The 20430-nt window shown below is 41.3% G+C and overlaps 1 protein-coding gene across 1 annotated transcript in view; it reads left to right on the forward strand.

Moving 5' to 3' along the window:
- The window catches only part of FNDC1 (fibronectin type III domain containing 1), a gene marked incomplete at both ends in the record, with an annotated part of 66789 nt that extends 47023 nt beyond the window's left edge, over positions 1–19766 (forward strand). The window contains 9 exons of the mRNA XM_080342185.1: positions 1191–1256; positions 3091–3252; positions 5277–5507; positions 6909–7017; positions 12724–12803; positions 14719–14748; positions 17092–17253; positions 18065–18187; positions 19651–19766. Coding sequence (XP_080198311.1) covers positions 1191–1256; positions 3091–3252; positions 5277–5507; positions 6909–7017; positions 12724–12803; positions 14719–14748; positions 17092–17253; positions 18065–18187; positions 19651–19766 — 1079 coding nt within the window. The remainder of the gene's footprint in view (positions 1–1190; positions 1257–3090; positions 3253–5276; positions 5508–6908; positions 7018–12723; positions 12804–14718; positions 14749–17091; positions 17254–18064; positions 18188–19650) is intronic.
- Between the last annotated feature and the right edge of the window lie 664 nt (positions 19767–20430).

Below are 20430 nucleotides of genomic sequence, written 5' to 3' on the forward strand. Positions count from 1 at the left end.
CCCTATCAAGTGTTACAGGAACACTATCAGTTTCTGTGTAGTATCCTGAGGTCAAAGCTGTCTTTCTCTTGTCATTGTTCACACACTGGCCTTTCCCCAGGCCCAGCATTTCATCAAAGACTTTTAATTGTACTTGCAGTGGGTTCCAACGTGATGCTTTTGCTTTGTTTGCATTGCTTTTCATGGCTAATCTGAGCTTTATGTCCTCTTCGGCTTCCCTGAACAACATGTGGAGAAATGCATCTCCCAGAATGTGTGGGAAAGCCTCTAGGATTCACAAGATGAGGTACTTGGTGGTTGTACCTGATTGTATCTGGTGCTGGATACATGACTGCAGAGAGATTGAGATAATACATAGGAACAGGCATCTGGGAAGTCTGTGGGTGCATTTTCATTGTTTTTTTGGGGTGGTTCAGGAGAGTGTTTTTGATGTGCACCTCGTAAGCATCTCTTCTTGCTTCCATTTGTGTCATGAATCAATCATGCTGTGCACAAACTGAATTCCTGTTGGATGAAGCTAAAGCAGAAGCAGTGCTGCAGGATGGCACGTATGTGCCCCAAACTCTGATGGGCATTCAGTCCACAGGACCAGACTGGAGCTAATGCAAAGTAAAACCCTGGGAAATCCCGCACAAGTTACTTCATTCTCCAAGTCCATTCATTTTTGGGCTGCATTACTTGCTAGCAGAGACACAGTCTGTAAATGTCATGCCCTGTGGGTTGTTCGATTTTTATTCCTCTACAAAAATATTTGAGTAGAATTTTTCAGATTATTTGAATTGCTTGTTTGTTTTTTAGCATATAAATTTCTCACATTTGGAGCTCCTGAGACTATAAAATGTTGTTAAAACCTGACCTGAGCATTACCTGCTTGCTGAGAGCTGCCTTTGCTCCAGAGCTTCTCAGGGCCAGGGCAGAGCTCCTGGAAGGTGCATTACTCTCAGTTTTGAGTCGCAATCCTGAAGCCATTTTCCTTCAGCAAAGCTCCTTACTACTGCACTTAGCTACTCAGCTGTTATTCTAAACATGCAGAATGGACTGTGACTATGTTATCTGAAGCAGTTGGGTTTTTTCTTTACAAATCAACTAACTGAAGATTTTTATTTTAAATTTTCTCCCAGAAGTATTTTACTAAAGATTGATGATAAGACCATTGAATTCTTACAGCATTTTTTTCTTTCTTTCAGTAGATACATTCTCAGGACTGGATTCAGATGTGACAGCGACTACAGAGGCCTATGTGATATATGATGATGGTACTGTTTAACTGTAAAAGTACTTTGCAAGTGGAGTGTTTGGGGTTGGATTTTTTTCCATCTTTTTACTTTAGAATTGGGTTTGAGGGAGCAAGCTGGTGAATGGGAGCTTAAGTAAGCAATGGTGAGCTGGAAAATCTTTCTGGAGTCCCACATCACATGTGAAGTTCAAGGGTGCAAAGGCAATTGTTTCTGGACAGGAAGGTCCCTTTCTATCAGTCCTGCTGTCTAACATGAACCTATTGTGGAAATAAATTATGCTTAGAGCTGAGTCATACAGTCACTGCTTCAATCTTAAACTTACTTTCCCTGGTACAACTTCTAACTTCAGCCCAGTTGAAGTCAATGAACTCTTCTAAAATAGAAAATAAAAATATTGTCTGAGCCCTGGAATCCTGAAATACCTTAGTGAGCTTTTAGTACTCCACAGCACTATGAATATATTATTTAATCTTTTTCTTGATGTGTAGTCTGCATTTAGACTCTAACATACTCATACTGAATGAGATCACTTACATATAAAATAATCTGCTGAATTTGTGTGGAATTTCAATTAAAGATACTTGAAATCACATAAAAGGAGAAGAGGGAAAGATTTTTACAGTTATGTTCATGCCATCCTGATATTATGGTTCAGGACACAAAGAACTTAGCTGAAGAGGAAGCCTCAAGTCCCAGCATTGTTTGCACAGGGAATGTAGATTATCGGTTCCTGGAACTAGCATTCACTTTCTACCATCACCGACTTCTGATGTTCTGCTGCTTCTAATCTTCAGATTCCTGCTCTTACCACCACATATTAAAGCAGATAAATACAGGCCTCTGTTTAACTCAGAGTGTTCTAATGTTAGCATTTTTGTAGAATTTATGGTTCTGGAATAATAAACTTTTTTCTTTGTGGATGTAGTGCTGGGATCTTAAGGCAAACAACCACCAACAACAGAAAAGGCATTTTAAAAGAGTGCAGCAGCTGAGAGGATGGTATCATAGACTTTTTGACTTTTTATTCTGACCGCTTCATACAGAGTTCAACTAAGAATGTGAGGAGGAGGGGATGCACAGGTCTTTTGCCAGGCCTCCCCTTAGGGGCAAATCACCTGCAGAAAACAAATGTTTTAGCAGTTTAATCAGAAAACACTGAAAGCCATGAGCAGAGTCCCACAGACTGTAGAAGGACATGGTAGGGATCCCACGGGCTTCTTTCACATCGTTTTGTGTGTCTGGTAGAGCAGTAGCTTTTCAGCGAGCACTGAATTTAATGAGACTGAATATCAGGGAGGACTGAATATCAGGAGATTCATGTGCAAGTTTGCCTTCCCTCATGGCCTAATGGGACCACAAATGGCAAGTACAAGACTCCGTGCATCTAAGTTGCAGGAAGGTTTAAGAACAGTATGAACCAGCTCTAGAATTTTAGCATAATAACACAGTTTTCTTAAAAGGCCATTTTTCCAATTTATCATCTACTTCCTTTGGCACCTGAGGGCTGTGGCCAGGGATTCATTTACTGTGCTGTCTTTCTTTGAGGATTGTAAGGGGAGGTGACAAACAGAATGCGTCCAAGATATTGATGTATGAATACATTTGTTTATTGTCACCCTTTTTACTTGTGTGAGCAAGATCTAAATCGGCAACAACACTAGTATCCTAAGGCAAGGACTGTTGCAAAGCTGAAGTGTGACTGACTCTGACTTAGAGGCCCTGAAGGAGTGTGCGACAGGGTGCATGGCACTCCTTTGGGACTGTAGCTGCTGACAGAAATGTTTCCCTTCTCATAGTTAAGCCAAAATAACAGAAAGCAAGCTAACATTTTTGTCTTTTGTTTCCTCTGAAGACTACGAGTTTTTTGAGAGCACTTTGCCACCAACCACGACCACCGTCACCACCACCACTGCTTCTACAAGGACAGAATTTGAAGTTGTCTATCCAGAGACGAGCGTTGTTGGCACTGGCCCTGTGTCAGAATATGATATTGCTGGGAAGAAACGGTTCACTGGTAAGGATGTCCTTTGGTTTGTGTAGCTCATTACTTGTGCTGCAAAGAATTCTTGTTCTAGCAAGGTCAACCCTTAAGCTGAGACCATTGCACAGATACATCCCACAGACTAGTGTGTGGGGTTGCCTATAAGGACTGTAAGGACTGCCACCTGGGAAAACCAAACAGCAATACTTTGTTCATAACTTCAATACTTGCATGCTTGTGTGTGGCCCCACACCAATTTTGTTGAAGCAGTGCAAACCTCATTGTACTCTTTCAGTCTAAGTGCTCTGCTTTGGATTTTGCATTGTGTTCAGTTTAGCTGAAGCCAGTAAGAGAGCAAGAGTGTCTACTCTGGTGCTCAGTTCAGCTCAACTGCATCATTTTAGGTTGACACCAGTAGTTTAATCAGTGCAAATCTCCATGTAGGTGTGAGTCTTCCTCTGGGGGACCTAATTCTTTTCCATGAATGAATACAACCCCAGTGATTACACCCACCTTGCACAAGCATCTATGTGAAAGGTGTGCTTCAAAGTCAAGGAATGAATGGTGTTTTGGATATGAAATTTCCAAAAAGTAAAACCAATAGGCATAAATTTCACTTTGCTATTTGTATTTTTGCTGTGTAGAAGGAATTTGGTGAAGGAATCCCCAGTACATTGACATGAGCCAGGAGGCTGGCTCCTGTGTAGCCGAGCCATTCAAGCGTGTAGGTAGGTGTTGCAGATCTGACTTCAGAGCTCCTGTGCTTCTTTGTCAGAGAAGGAGCTGGGAGCCAGACTGGAGGGATTTGGAGGTGGTAGGGCACTGCATTCCAGCTTCTACCCCAGACTGGCAGCCTCCCTGCAGCCCTTTGCAAACCTCTGGCATTTGAATTGAGGTCAGGTCAGCTGCTGGCTCACCTGGCATTTCACATAGAAGTTTGAAGGGTGGAGAGTCAGCTTTGACTCGTGTCTTGACTTTCCTTCCAAAATCCACAGGCTTCACATGGCTTAGAGTAGAGCTCTGCTGCTGGAGAAAAAGATTTGGTTTCATGTATGCCAAGACTTTTTCCAGCGCATCTTCATTTTCTCTGTCCAAACAATTTCATGATGTTTCTATTCGGCTCTTGCACTGACAGTGCTTCTTGATTCATTTAGCTGGAGAGGCTAAAATTAACTTCATTGCAAGATCTGGAAAAAATCCCTTTAGGACATGAAATCCAATAAGATAAACCAAGAAATGTTGGTTTGTGAACATTTCAAGGCACTAGGGAAATAATATTACCATTTCAATGAATTGTATTATTACAACTGAATAAACATTTCCAAAGCAAGTTTTATAGTACTTACTTTGGATGCTACAGTGACTTTTAAGGCAATAGAAAGGTAGTTTAATCTTTTCCTGAACTGAAGTGCAATTCCAGTCAGTTTAAAGCTTTTCAAAACAGAAGTTACAGGTTGGGAGCACATTCCTGGAAGGTAGGGACTCATGACTCCTGGTCCTTTAGTACCCAGAGAACCACAGCAATAATCCCTTCATTTAACCTGGTCAGACTTCGCCTTAGAGTTACTTTTCTTGTTCTCTCTGTTGTTTCACCTTAGCTTCAGTTGTGTAAGAAACAACCACTAAGACCTGGTGAAGTCTTAGATGGTCTAAGGCCCTGACAGGGATCTGGTCCCACATGTGGAAAGGCAGAGGGTTTAGGTGACATTTCTACCCCACCTGCAGAGCAGCTGGAGGTAGCGTGCAGAGGGTCTTGTAGTCACATTGCACTCTTCTGCCTCTCATAGCAAAGATGATCCTTCTGTCTTTGTGTAATTTGGTACAGTTGTCAGTGTCAGGTAGACCTGAATATTGGCATCCCCTTCTCCCTGCTCATTAATCAAATGGAGTACAAGCCATGCTTTTTTGTCAGCAGTGAACCATCTCTGGGCTGCAAGGGGAGGAATTTTCAGATTCATCACAAAACTTCCTCCTCTTCTTTTCAGGAAATTGCCAGCTTATGTGCTGCTCTGTGGTACCTACAAACTGCTAACTGAACATCACCCTGTCTCTTCCAGCTCCCTATGTCACCTATCTCAATAAAGATCCAGCAGCCCCCTGCTCCTTGACAGAGGCCCTGGAGCACTTCCAAGTGGAGAGTCTTGATGAAATCATCCCTAATGACCTCAGAGAGAAAGAGCTGCATCCCCTGAGAGCCCCTCACAACATCACTGTCGTGGCAGTCGAAGGCTGTCACTCCTTTGTCATCGTGGACTGGGCCAAACCTGCTCGAGGAGACATGGTAACAGGTACTGTCCTGAGCTTTGCTCTCCTGAGGAGGAAATGGGGAAGGGGAAGTTTTTCTTAAATGACCATTTTTACCTTAAACTGAGCCAACAGCTCATAAAGTTGTCACTCCTTTGCAACTCTCTAACGGAAGTGAGCTACTTTCTGAGGAGCAAGAAAGGTCCCTTTGTCACCCCTCAATGCCAGAGCAATGCGCCCATGCTGGTCCAGATATTTCAAAAATTTTGGCACTGCTTTTGTGCTAGAGGTTCTGAAGGTACTACTTCTCACCTGGATGCTACCTGTGCTCAGCTGAGCACTTCTACCCGCAGGTAGTGCCTTCGGCTCGACCACAGTCACCTTCCAAGCCTGCCTTGGAACATCTTTCACACTTGGCCTTAGTCCACTCTGGACTAAGGTGACTGTGTGGCTGGAGTAGCTCTGGGTCCTGCCCCACTGTGAGCATGGCTGCAGGAGCAGTCTGCTTGTAGAGGGGCTTCTGGCTTGGTGGTCTTCTAGTCCACTTTTTTTTTTTTTAATGAAAAAAACATATCAGAGTTGTTTATCTCCAGTAGAGTCTGTGGGCCAGGATATGATTACCTTGTTTTACTGAAATTTTGCTCAAATATCTGTCTGACAAATGAGCTTCAGGGGTGGGGGATATGTTGAGCACATGTATTAAATTATATCTCCTTTAATGTCTTCAGACCTTTTGAGAGCCACAGAGAAGCCCAACCGACCTCAAGAATGAATCTCAATTGTTGCTAAAAAACACTAGAGCAAATAAATAACCAAAATATTTTAGAAATTAATCAATCCCTTTTTATCAATGAACTCAAAGATCTGAAGTAAGCATTGTAAAACGCCACTTCTTTGGTGCTGATGCACAGTTTTTGAGGAGCCTCGCACAGATATGTGACTGACAGTGATGGCAGAGGGGTGGGAGCTCAAAGAGCTGACTAGTTGTTGCGGTAATGGTTGGGAAAGCAGAAGGTGACACTTGAACAGGCCATGTGATATCTGTCCCACAGTGTTTCATTCTTCAAGACTACTGATCCAGTATCTTGCTGAGTGCAGTTTGCACAACATTTTTTTTTAAACATGGCATTTCTAACAGTTTCTGCACAGTGTACCACTTAAAACAATTAATGAGTTGATTCTATCATCTTTCTGCCTTCACTGTGTTTTAAATCAGTATTTGCAACTGGGTAACTCTGATGTAATGCTCCATTATTATTGGCTAATAACAGGAAATAATTTTAGCCTAGGATTTTCCCAGGACAGTTAGACATCAAATCATTTCCATATTTAAAGATACTTCCACTGTTTTTAGCCCATAAAAATCTACCACAACACCTAAGACTTGGGATATAATTTAAAATTTATTTGTAATCCTCACGATTATTTGTCTTTCCTCTTTACAGGCTATCTGGTTTACAGTGCATCCTATGATGACTTTTTAAAGAATAAGTGGTCAACCAGGACTGCAGGAACTACTCATTTGCCCATTGAGAACCTGAAGCCCAACACACGGTAAAGATTTGATCCATTCTTTTCAGCTGTGTTTGTTTTTGACAATAGTTAATTGTTTTTCTTTGCCTGAGTATAAATGTTTGTCTGATCTAGATGTTATTGATTCTGTTTGACAGCAAATTGTTTTATAAACTGCACAACTACTTACATGACATGTTTACCATATTAACCCTGGAGCAGATGACTGTGTACATGCATATATGTTTGTGTATATATAAACACATATCAGTAACAGAGAAAATCTTATTTAGAAAAAAAACATGTTCTAGTCTTATGTATAACTAAATCAAATTTTGGGGGTACGAGTCTGCTAAAGCATACTCTTGATGTTGTGTTGCGTACATTCCTACATACTGGCATGGCTGATATTTGGTACCTAAGAGCTGGTGAGGAGAGATGCTGCTCTCTGGTCTGTTTTTACTGTCTAATCACATGAGTTGTGCTGGAAGAGAGGCCTTGGTGGTATATAACAAGGCTGTGGAAGTTGGTCAGAAATCAGTCTGTCAGGTCTTTATCTTGAAAAACATTTCACTGAAATGGCAAAACAAGAATGTGTGCTTTGTGTGATATTGTAATAATTTATGGCACTTGGATGGAAAATAAACGGCCACAAAGGGACTACATTAAAATTGTAGATGCAACATTAAAATTGACAAATGTTCAGCATCTCTCATACTTTTCTGTCAAATTCTGAGTGTGAAATACTTTCGGTGCTGCCTTGGGCTACGTGATTGCTCTTCACGTGCTGATAACTACAGTCTCTTAGACACTGGTGGCACATGTTGCTCCTGTATTTCATAACATGGGAGATGCACTGGGATTGTGGGCTGGGACTAGCATGCCTCACTTAGTAGAGGCAATGAAGTCTTCATGTGGGGTCTGTGGTGGAGAAGAAGGGTTCTTTACAGCAGAGAAATTGTGTGTATTGTCCAATCTCATTTGCAATCTCCAAATCCACAGGCTGAATTGGTTGCATATTTGTTGTCTTAAAAATAACTTCCTAACCACTGGGAAAAGACCCCATGCCTAACCAAGAAAGCGTGGCATGAAATCTCAAGTTAGTCCAAAAGTTTTGTGTTTGCATTGATTAAGTCCGATTTCCTATATGCAGATGCTATTGGCTGCTGGGTGTCCCATGAGGGCTTATTGGTGGTACAGTGGCATGCACAGTGCATCAGAGAAGGGTTGGCATCTTGACAGAAGTCAGCCCTAGAGAAGATGTGATGCTGTCAGCATCTCCTGAAAAACATATGCCTGGTGTTTAGGTTTTACAAACAAAATAGGAGTCTGTGTTTAACCTGCATCACAAGTTTTCTTCCAAGGCCTGGTCTAACCTCTATTTGAGAAGTGGAAGTTTTTCCATTAACAAAATTCTGGTCAGCTTCAGTGGCCACAGGAGCTGCTTCCTTGTGACATGTGAACGTAAATGATAAAATTACTTTAAACTTTATTAAATCTTAAAGCCGTCAGTCTTGACAATGTCCCTTCCCTAACCTTAATTCTCAGCTGTCACAGAAGACTGATGCAAAAGGCTGAACAGCATCTGCTGAACCACTAAATCCAGTCTTCTGCAGTCACAAACATTACAATCCCTGTCATAAACATTTCAATCTCTTTCTTCAGCATGGTTAGGCTTTTTCCTGCCTTTCTACAGGAAAGCTGTGGTAGTGCCTGATAGGAGCGGCTAGATAGTCTCATGATTTAAAACACCATCCTTTACCACTGTATCTTCATGGCTCTTCAGATCTTCTTCCCTGTCCACTTAGTTTTTGTTCTCTCCAGAAACATTTTGATCCCAGTGAGCCTGCTAGCAATTCCAGTGTGTATAGAGCATTTCATAGGAGGCTCTCAAACATTACTCAGGGCTCACAATTACAAACTGAGCCTGGATCTTCTGGCTTGTTTTTTGTTTCCCTTTTGTGTCTCCATTAAAGCAAAGCCAAAGTACCCCCAACAAGCAGCATCAGCCACAGCTGGCTGCTGTCTATCACCAGACATCACAAAAGAGGTAAGATGTCAATGCAACTCTTGTCCTCTGCAAGCAGTAGACCTGTGTGGCCCATGCCTGCCTCACACAGCTGTGCAGGAAGCTCCTCTTCCAGCTCTTCTCTAGTGTCATATTATAATGTTTGTTGTAAATATTCATGATGGATGTAGTGCTAGGCCATTTTTGTTGAAGGGAGACACTTTGTACTAGCCTGTAAATCTGCAGGCAGCTGATTTACGTATTGTGTTTTGGTTTTTTTTTGGAGGGGTGGTGCATTTGCAGGAGGAAGGTTTCAGCCCCTGCGGCCCTTTCCATGTGCCAGTGGGAAGAAACCTGCTTGTCCTCCCCCACCCGCTCCCAGCCTCTTCCTTCTAGAATCATAGAATGGTTTGGGTTGGAAGGAACCTTAGAGATCATCTAGTTCCACCCTCCCTGCCGTAGGCAGGGACACTTTCCACAGACCAGGTCGCTCAAAGCCTCATCCAGCCTGGCCTGGAACATTGCCAGGCACGGGACATTCACAGCTTCTCTGGACAGCCTGTTCCATAGTCTCACCACCCTCATGGTGAAGAATTTCTTCCTTATATCTAATCTAAATCTACCCTTTTTCAGTTTAAAGCCATTACCCTTTGTTGTATCACTACATGCCCTTGTAAGAAGTCCCTCTCCAAATTTCTTTGAGGTCCCGTTTAGGCACTGGAAGGCTGCTATAAGGTTTCCCCAGAGCCTTCTCTTCTCCAGGATGAACAACCCAACTCTCTCAGCCTGTCCTCATCCACCGATCCTGCTGGGCAGGGGTCTGTGCAGAGCTGTCACGTTGGCTCATCCCGTCACCTTCCTGGGCAGTGGATGGCTCTCCCTCCCAGACATCTGCATGTACCCTTCATGCATCCACCCTCATGCCCACCCAGCATCAATGGAACTCCAGCAGCAGCTGTGCCGCCGTCCCCATGTCTGGCACACGGTCACGGTGCTATGGCTCCACCCTGCCACCTGCAGCACACAGAGATGGTGCCGCCAGCTCAGCCTGCTGCTGGTCGGGGTGCAGGGATGGGGGTCCATGCAGACACACCTTCAGAGGGGCTGGGAAAAGGATTTTGAGGGTAATGAATTTTTTAAAAAACAGCTGTTTCCCTAATTAGCATGCCGAATGATTATCTCACTTTGTGGCTGTGAGTGCCAGCTATTTAATTCAAACAGAAGGGAGACAGCTTGAATTAAGTCATAAAATGGTTTTGCTCAAAGTGACAGGTATGGTGATACGATTAGTCATATAGACTAAATGAATAAAACTATTACATATTCATTGCCCCATTACAGTTTGTTATGCCCCTTTTTTGACATGTCATCAGAAGCGCTGTATAAAATCTGTAAGGAGGTTTATTATTAGGAAGAAAAGCTTTTTTCTTGTTGGTATTGAAAATGAACAGCAAACGGTATTGCATCTCTTGCAGTTGTGATTCTTCTGTGTCTGTTGCAATTTTGCTTGAGTAAAGTATAATCAAAGCACAATCAACTTACATATTACAAATTTTGTTCATGTATTTATGTGCTGAAGAACAGTCGAGTTATACTGATTTGAGATCTCCTGGCAAATTCATCAGCTGAAAGATTCTGACTAATGAAAACATCAGATGCCTGGACCTAGAAGGGCTTTGGCAATTTCTTTTTTATTTGTCATGTCTGAGAAAGAAATATATCCTGACTGCATTATTTTATTGACGTTCTTAATACAGCAGTCATAGCATCGTCTATGTTTAAACCATGGGTCAGCAAGTCATGAGACCTGGCTCTCTTTCTGGCACTAGTAGAGACTTCTTGTGTATATAAAGGCTTAGGAACTAATTTTCCAATTTAGCGAAGGGAAATGTACACATAACTTCATTGCTGTTTTTTTCCAGACAGTCAGGCAGGCATCTTGAACAATCATGTGTCCCATAAAGGCTTTTATGTATGTAACAGGACACTTGAATGCACAGTTGCTCTGATTACATGGATAATCAGTTCCTGCATTACAGAAGGTACAAAACTCCATGCCTTTCCTCTTTCAAATAGGTGCATTTGGAGCATGAGGTTCTTGGGCTGCTCCCTCATATTTCAAATGTGGATCGTGGCAGTTACAGTTCTCATGGAAATGTTTTGAAGCTAGCATAGGGCTGCTCAGAAGGTGCCACTGTGTTGTGAAGTTGGTATCTAATTATACCTGTTTGGAAGCAGCGGGAAGTCAGGCATCTGTGCAGAAGTTTTCACTGTGCTTTGAAGCCTTGTGGAAAAGATGTGGGCTGGAAAACGTTTCTCTTCTGCTCTCCTGAAGTAGTTATACCAAGTGCTGGGTGAAGCCAGTGCACTTGGTTCTGTGTTGGGGGCATTTTGGGAGCCAGCATGAAGAATCGCTGCCATATGTTCTGTCCCTGATGTCAGCCTTGCACCCCCAGCCCTGTCCGAATGTGAATGAAGAACACATGAGTGGGTGAAGGAGGTGTGGGTGGATACAGGTGTCCTGTGAGAGCATTGACAGGTCAGGGGATTAAAGTAGCGCTCAGGCTGCTGTGCTCTGCTCGGGTGGCCAGAAGTAAAGGAGGACACAGGAGGCTTTTTGCTTCACCTCTCCTCTCTCTCCAGCCATGCTAAAACCTCACAAACCCCCTCTTTTTTGTGAGAAGCATCAAGCTTGCCACTTGGGCCATTGCAGTGAGAGGTAATCCTGTGCTCGGTGCCACCTGTCCCTGCAAGTAAGCGCTCGCCCTGTTATGTGTGTCATGTATAGAACTTTTGGAGATGTCTGCTTTTGCATGAGAGGCTAAATCCAGGTCCAAATGCTATGCAGATATTACAGAGGCATGGTCGTTTTTTTATTAATTTCTTTACAAGAATGAAATTGAGCAAGCAGCCTTGAAAGGAAAACATAAACTGAAGCACTTCAAAAATACTGTGCTGAAACTTTTTATGGTACTCTTCCATTCTAATGGGTTTCTGCTGGCCTGGATACAAAGAAAAAAGAGAAAGAAGAAAACATCGTTCTGGGGAAAAATATCAGGATAGGCATCAACTAAAAATCATTGTATTTGGAAATGAAATAAAAATGTGCTTACACACATTCTTTTCTAAGAGCAAGAATAATTTTGCTGCTATTATGCAAAGAACAGAATTCTAGTGTCAAGTCATGTGCTTTAAGTTAAGCATGTGATTTAAATACTTTGGGGAATCAATAAGGCAACATGAAACTTTCTCATATTACTCAAGTATTGTGATCTTAATTCTGCTAGAGTGTTTACAGAGAGGTCAAAAGCTTAGCTTCTGATCTCTTATAAATCTGATTTAGTTTTAGTTTGCAGTTCACACCACTGCTTTTGGAGAAGATGATCTGGTTTAAAACTGTTCCTGAGATCAGAATTTAATTCCCCTGCAACTTTTTTCTTGTAGTGCATTGCTATTGGTTGTTTCATATAAAGTGGATGTAATTGTGCATGTTTTTTGGAGGGGGGTGATAAAAATAAATGATCAAAAACATGCATGTGAGCAATTGCAAAAAGGAGAAATTTGTATCTAACAGCCAGCTCGTACCTTGACTGAGTATTCAACTCAATTTAATGCAAAGGACACCTGAACTTAGTGGAATTCTGCTGATTTGATTCTCATTCTATTTTAGTATTATTTATAATGTAGCCATTGCAATGGAATCAGTGTTTTAATCTTATTTTCCCTCTCTTTTTTTACAGGTATTATTTTAAAGTCCAAGCAAAGAATCCCTTTGGTTATGGGCCTGTTAGCTCTTCAGTCACATTTGTCACAGAATCTGGTATGCCTTGCTTTTTATTTTCATCTCAAAACTGAATTCCCAATAACAGGTGTGACAGGGTGATGACTGAAACCATTACAGTAATATTGGTGGTTAGCCTGAACTTTCTGCTTTTGAGAGTTTTTTTTCAGGTTAATTATTTGTTTTCAGTAAAGCTAGGAAAATAATATGCAATAATGCCGCTATAAGATATAAGTGACATTAAAGTGAGCTTCCGGGGAACAGGAAGTTGAATTTAAAATGCAAAAGACTACTAATGTTCAGCAATACAGAAGCAATGGGAAGTTTAATGTCTTTGGTAGACTGACCAAACATCTAGCAAATTAGCTTCCTAATTGTGAACAGCTGAACGGCTGGAAGTGGTTGTCTCTGGAAGAAATATAGGAAACAATTGTTCTATCAGACGGGCAAAGTTTTGTGTTCTTTTTTTGACACGGCATGCTGGTCTTTCACAGGGCTAATAGCGTGTTCAACAGCAACACCCCCTTCTAAAAATAGTACATAAAATGAGCTGGTTTTTTTCTTCTTCTTCCATTGAGCCAGAGGTCAATGGCTCTTCTGAATAATGAAACGCAAATTATTCAGCCTTTACTGGAGTGAAAGGTCTGTTGTCTCTTGGAAATTTTGCCCTTTTGACAATATGGCATTTACACAGTGTCCGCCTTTGCTCATTTAACCTCAGCCTGTAGTGCTTGCTTTAGAAGCTCCATCAAGAACCATGGAAATAAGTCTTCACAGAAGGGAGACAAAGATGCAAGATAAGTAAATTGTCCTGCATAAATTATTCAGGTTTTTTTTAAAGGAGTAAGAAGCTCAAGTATAAATCCAAGCATAATGTTTAAGGTTGGACAAATAAGGCATACTGTATCTTACAAGGTTTCGCTGATTAGCTGTCTGCCAATATATGAGCCTGAATGCATAGTTTTCCTATACAAAATCAGATACCTTATGAGCTTCATTTGACAGGTTAAATCCACCAAATTTAAAGTTTTATTTAAGCACTGATCTTCTGTTTGTTGTGTGGTCCAAGGTGGCTTTCCAGCTGACATACATACAAAAGCTGTTGCTAAATCTAAAGCCAGACACTATAGTTACAGTGATACAGTAGGTCAGGAGAGACAGAAATTGTTCATTCAGAGTACTCTTCTAGTGCTATTGAAATATTTGAGCTGATGAGAATATTCAATAAGGAACGCTGTCATAGGATCAAGTTGCTTATTGAAAATGTTTGATCTTACCCCTGGTAACCCGCTGAAGAGATTAGAAAACCATTGTTCTCTTTCATCAAGCTGTAAAACCTCCCTGGAATTTTTTATGTCCCATGGGTAGACAAGCACTGTGCTTTTTTTTCAGGTATTTAGTCCACAATAAGAGCTAGTTAAGAGATGACAGTAACTGCAATACACTAAATACAGACAAGCTAATGCATTAGATCAGTTGTTTTGCTATCTTTACTCCACATCTATTCCATCCTTCTTTATTCAAAAAAGAAAGTATTTCAAGCAAACAGAAGCTCCTGAGGTAGTGGACAGTGATCCATGTACTGCCCAGGGTGTTACTGCAAAAATTCTGTCAGTATGACAAGAAAGTTGAAATGATTAATTTCACGTTTTTATGAATACCACTAAACAACTGTACTAGGCATGATGGATGTTGGAGACCAAGGTTTGCATACAAGAGTTAGGTTACGTTTCTATTTGGAAGTTAGGCCTGTGGGTTATGTATTACACTATATATTCAGAAGCCTACAGTGAAACTGTTCTGCTCTGAGGACCAATATAAATCTGATATTTATAATGTAGCTAAAGGCAGTTACTCTGCAACTGACATTCTCTTGAATTACACAGTATGTTTCAAGTTGTAAAACAAGGTTTGGAACAAAATTTTAATTTTCTTATTTGTTTCATTCTTCTAGACAATCCCCTCCTCATTGTCAGACCACCTGGTAAGTCTTTTTCTGCTGTTTCTTTCAGGAAGTACATAAACCCTGCACAAAACAGTTACAATATAGGTGACAGAAGCACATTAACACATAGTTTGAGTTACAGTTTTAAGCAGGAACAGGTAGTAATTCATTGTGCTAATGCAGACAACATTTTCTGTCTTAGGACCCCTTATTCTGGTCTTTGAAAAGAAATCTTGTAAAGATATGTTAGAATAAGCAGTTGATTTTGCCCTGACCTTTGCATGATACAACAGCTACAATTGCTTAGTAATAAGCACTAAACTATATGGCTGCTGTATCTGTGTCCTTCAGTTGCCTGAGCATAGCTTAAGCAGCAGGATCAGGTTTTCCTATCTCTAGTTGTTACGCTCATCTATACTGATAACCATTCCCTTAAAACTACTAAAAAATTCAAGGACTTTGTTACTGACCTGAATGAGATGCCACGAAGCTGTTGAGCTTGCTTTGCATTTCCAAATTTGCAATAAGCCCCTCATCAGAAGAGCTGATTTCTTGGTGCTCAGACCAGCCTTGCTGACATGCACATTGGTAGGTCAACCCCAGGCAGCATGTGCTCTTGGAAGAGATGCAGGAAAAAAGACCTCATACTTCTTATGCTCTGTCAGCTTCCCTAAGCAGTTCAAATGGTTGGTTTTGGGGTTTTTTTTGACAACATCGTTCATGAAAACAATGCCCAGTGTCTCCCTGCCTTCTATGTTTCATTACGCTTGTTGGTCTGTTTTTCCCATGTCCTCTCAGATGTCTTTGATGATGCACAGGTGTTGGAGAGCACGAGCGCTCTGTGTCTCTGGCAGTCAGTGTGGGAGGCCTCTGAGAGCAGTGGCCTTCCCATGTCCCCAGGCACCTGCAGGCTTTCTGCTGTCAGTTATTTTGTGGGTCTGTTGATGAAAAGGAGGTTTTGGAAAGTGATGGCTTTTTCGATTGTACTTTCTGCATCGAGTGGACAAAGACAAAATATTTTTGTGTAGCTGTAGTGCTAGAGATAAGATAGACCAAAAAGAGGTGGCAGAGCTGTAGAAATTAAGTTTCTGAATATCCAGTGCAGCTCTTACAGGACACATTAAGTTTATCCTTCAGGATTTCTGGAAGTCAGCAAAAGTGATGGACAAAAGCAGGCTATTCACATCAATAAGACTGTGTTCAAGAAATAGATAGTTTATTGCTTTATTCTAAAGAGAAAGCTTTGGCCAAAATCCTGCAATCCTCTCACCATGTGACTAATTGCATAAAGTCAGTCCAGTTATGTTTGTGTCCAAGCCAGTGGAGTTCTGAGGGTTGCTGATCAGTGATTGCTTCTGACACGCAAGTGTTTACAGCATTTGGCCCATGTACCTGGTGAGACGGAGGAAGAATGAGTAAAAAAAAAATCTTTCAACCTCATTTGTAAACCACCTCACAACAGCACAGTAAAACCAGGGCTTTGTGCTGTAGCTAGAGACAAAAATACCAATTACCAGCTTGGAAACATTTTCTGTAATTATATATACATTACTACAACAGCAATTTCAAAAGAAATTATATCATCTTTGTTAGTATAAAGCAAACATTTAGGCAAGCCAGCAGGAATATTTAGTCTTTTGCAGTACAGTTAAGCAGGTTCCTCTGCAGCAAAGCTCTGGACAGAGTTCCCCAGGAAAGGTCTCACTTGTCTGTTATTGGAACCTCATCTGTTTTAATGTAATGTGGGAAAACAAAACAGGAAAGTACATTTCTGACTTGATCTTTTTAATGAAACAGCAAGAATAGGCGTTAAGTTGCATCACAGGCACTTACAGCAGAATTTTTAACATGTTTTTTAGCAAAAGCATTAAGGTTTATGCTTAGTGTTAAAATGCGAGTGATTGTATTTAGGCATTGTCACTGTCAGACCTAAGATCAGGGTCTATTTAGAAAATAAACTGAGTATCACTAGGTAGAGAAGATGTCTTCTTAAAAACAGTGAGACTATTTCACAGAATCACAGAATGTTAGGGATCGGAAGGGACCTCGAAAGATCACCTAGTCCAATCCTCCTCCCAGAGCAGGAACACATAGATGAGGTTTTGTTTAGTTAAAAGTGTGGTTCAGTACATGAAATAATTTTTTTTAATATAATTTTAACAGTTATTATTGTCTGCTGCCTAGAAGGAATTTAATCAAGTCGCTTGCTTTTTTTTTTTTTAATAATATTTGTTCTTGAAGTAGTATTTTTGGATATAGAAAAGTCATGCATCAATCCGCTGCAACTTTTCTTGTAAAACATACTATCAGATATTAAGTTCAACCAACTCAGACTGAAATGCTAAAGTCTATCCTTAATGTTGATTTTTTTTTTCCTCCAAGGTGGTGAGCCTATCTGGATCCCCTTCACTTTTAAATACGACCCCACCTATTCAGACTGCAGCGGCAAGCAGTATGTGAAACGAACTTGGTACCGCAAATTTGTAGGAGTGGTTCTTTGCAACTCCTTACGGTACAAGATTTACCTCAGCGATGACCTGAAAGGTAGGCACTGAGATTAATTTCCTGATATATGATTAATTGTCACCTCCCCCGGCTCGCTTTCTTTGCCTTGTCTGTGAAGGACTTGTGTGATGGCTATCTGGGAGTCCTTCTCTCAAAGGACAGAGCAATGCATCCCAGAGAACCCCAGGGGAGATCGGCTGACAGGGGGAACACTGGAGGAAAGGCTAGTGTGACAGTGACTAGGTGAGCTGTACTCCTAAGGGTTAACAGGAGCTCTTACACCGGTGTGTTTGCTGAATAATATTGGAGAAAACTTTCCATATTGTTGATCTGGGGTACTGAGATTATCTCAATGGCTTTTTGGATTATGCTGATGTGTTGCTTTTATTGCAAGGAGCAGTGCTTGAATACACAGTAAGAAATAATCAGGGTGGCACAACGCACCTCATCTGCTAGAAATAGAGTTCCACAGTTTTTAGTTTTCATTTGAGGCTGCAGTCAAATGGACAGTATTGACAATTTGAGTGTTTTTTACTTTCATATGACTTATTGAAATGACTGGTTGGGTTGAAATTCACTGCACCTGTTATCTGTGGTGCAGTGTCCATGGACTTGAAAAACGAGGAATATTGCTTACCGGGCTATAACCAATTTCTGTTTTCCATAATTTCTCCTTACATACAATGAAGGTAGCATTCTCCCCTCTTTCCAGCCACTGTTTGTTCATTGTTAATACTGTGTTTCTGACTGTAGTACATCTGCTTTCTCCCACATCTATCTTCCTGGTGGTGAAGAGCATCCTAAACAAAAATAATGCTGAGTCAAATAATTTGTCTCTATCATCCTTCAGACACCTTCTACAGCATCGGGGACAGCTGGGGAAGGGGCGAGGACCACTGCCAGTTTGTGGATTCACACCTGGATGGAAGAACAGGACCTCAGACATACATTGAAGCCCTGCCCACCATCCGAGGTACAGCAGCCTGAGAGTGGGGTGCTGGCCAGGTTCCTGTCACCCCATCCGGAGGTTTGAGGGGCAGGGTGCAGGACACAGAGCAGGGCTCTTTGTCTATGGCTGCTGGCAGCTCTCTGAGGAGTCCTGCTGGTGCAGCAGGTGATGAGATGGTCTTGTTCTCAGGCCTATCTGAACAGGTTATGAAAGTCCCAGAAGGACTTGTGGGTGTTGACAGAGAGAGAGACACAAAGAAAGAGAGGGGCATGTAAAACAAATAATTTACAGGAACAAAATGCAAAACCAGAAAAAAGAGTATAGGTCTATGAAACCTTTCTCCCCATTATAAAATGTGCCTCATTGAATAGATGTGCAAACTCTTCCACATGCCAGAAAAGACCAGCTCTGTTTTTGCAAAGACAGCTTTTGCAAATGATATCTGACCGGTTCATTCAATATAAAACATATAGGAGTATGTCTAGTGACTTATGGTTGGACTGCAGGACTTTTTTTCTGCCCTGGTAGATTTCTCTCTCAGAGTGAAAATTTTCACCTTGAAGGAGTACCTCTGAGTAAACTGCTCAGCTCACGTAGCCAAGGGGGTGATGGCTTGCTTCACAAAACGAACTCAGTCATGAAAGTCAGTCAGACTTTTCAATAAGTCAATTGATTTAAAATATTCAGTTGACTTTAGTGGTTTCCACATTAAGTTTTTTGTTGATATTCTTTTCATATTTGCGTTACCAGGAAGATACTGAAATGATCACTGATATTTATCTCTCACTAGGAAGTACTGCATTTCTTAGTTCAAAAGAAGGATGATTAATCCAGATGCGTGTTACTAGGTCTAGGAGACAGAGTGCACACAAAATTATATTATTGGCACAAGACATGAGTGTCTCAGATGTTCCAGTGCACGAGCTATGCAGAGAAGAATGCTGCATCGCTCCTAATGCTTTAAGCAGTCACATTCTTTCTGCAGATGAAGAAAAAGGAGGAGAAAGGGCTTAACTCCATATTTACTGCATGAAATGATACCTCTTTGTTTTGTGAAAAGCTGGTGTTTGTTGATAGTCTCTTGAGCCCTGTGAGATAATAAGATTTGATGGTATTTTTTACCCCAGAGTCCTTAGTATTTTTTAACTGACTGGCAAACTTTATAAACACAGTGGAAATATAGCTGCCTTTTGGAATGAAATGCAGAAGTGCTTTGGCAGAGCACAGCGTTACACAATAGTTCAAGAGATTTTGGACAGTAACATCTATTAATCTACCTACAAGAAATATAAAGGACCAGAGTTAAATCATTCAAGAAAGATCTAAAGCAAGTACTAGGGCTAGCAAATAAACTTTTGTCAAACTCCCTACCAAACAGCTTCTAATTTTAATTTGGACTGTAGGATTGACTCTTGCTGCATCTGTTACTTTTGTTAAACTACTATGTCTTTGTTTTGAAATGCAAACAAGTGTTTTTCTCCTGACAGGGTATTACCGCCAGTACCGCCAGGAGCCTGTATCGTTTGGACGCATTGGATACACAACACCCTACTACTATGTGGGCTGGTATGAGTGTGGCGTGCCCATCCCAGGGAAATGGTAACAGTCTGCTTCCCTGTCTTAGGCAGACCATGCTTTTCAAATGATTTCTACCAGAGGACTGTGAGCAACTGATTCAGAAAAGAGAAAAAAAGATAAATGAGGCAAAACAGTGAAGACCAGCTGCTCAAGGAACCCCTGTTTCCAAACATGGTCCCCACTTCACCAGCTTAAGTCTATGGTGCTGCTTGATTTCTGCTTGGAAGCAGGGACAGGATATAAGTTTGGTGTCCTACCTTGCTCCTCTGGGTCTTTAAGGCACGGAGAGGCGGTTGCGATGTGCGCAACCTGTGAAAACTAGAACTGTGTTAGCCATGAAAATTTGGAAGTTTTTTATATCTTGCAGGAACGACCTAAGCATGCTGTGCTTGCTTAACGGAATGCTAAACTGTCCTTTGCTGCCTGCCGGGGCTCCCCTATGCAATTGTGACACATAACTGGCTGCCCACCAAAGGCAATGTATTCTCCTGAAGACTTACCCTGTGAGTTTGCCCGCTGCTGGACTAATCACCAGGTCACAGTGTAAATTCACTTTGAGATATCTATATCTGTATCTATATAAATACAGTACTGTACATCTGCAGAAGTACTGCTTAAAGATGCTGAGTTTTTCTTGTTCGCTAGATAAATGTGTTTGGAATTTTAATGTAAAAGGTGCTGTTAATTCT

This window comes from Nesoenas mayeri (genome assembly GCF_963082525.1).
Source record: "Nesoenas mayeri genome assembly, chromosome: 3".
Classification (NCBI taxonomy): Eukaryota; Metazoa; Chordata; class Aves; order Columbiformes; family Columbidae; genus Nesoenas; species Nesoenas mayeri.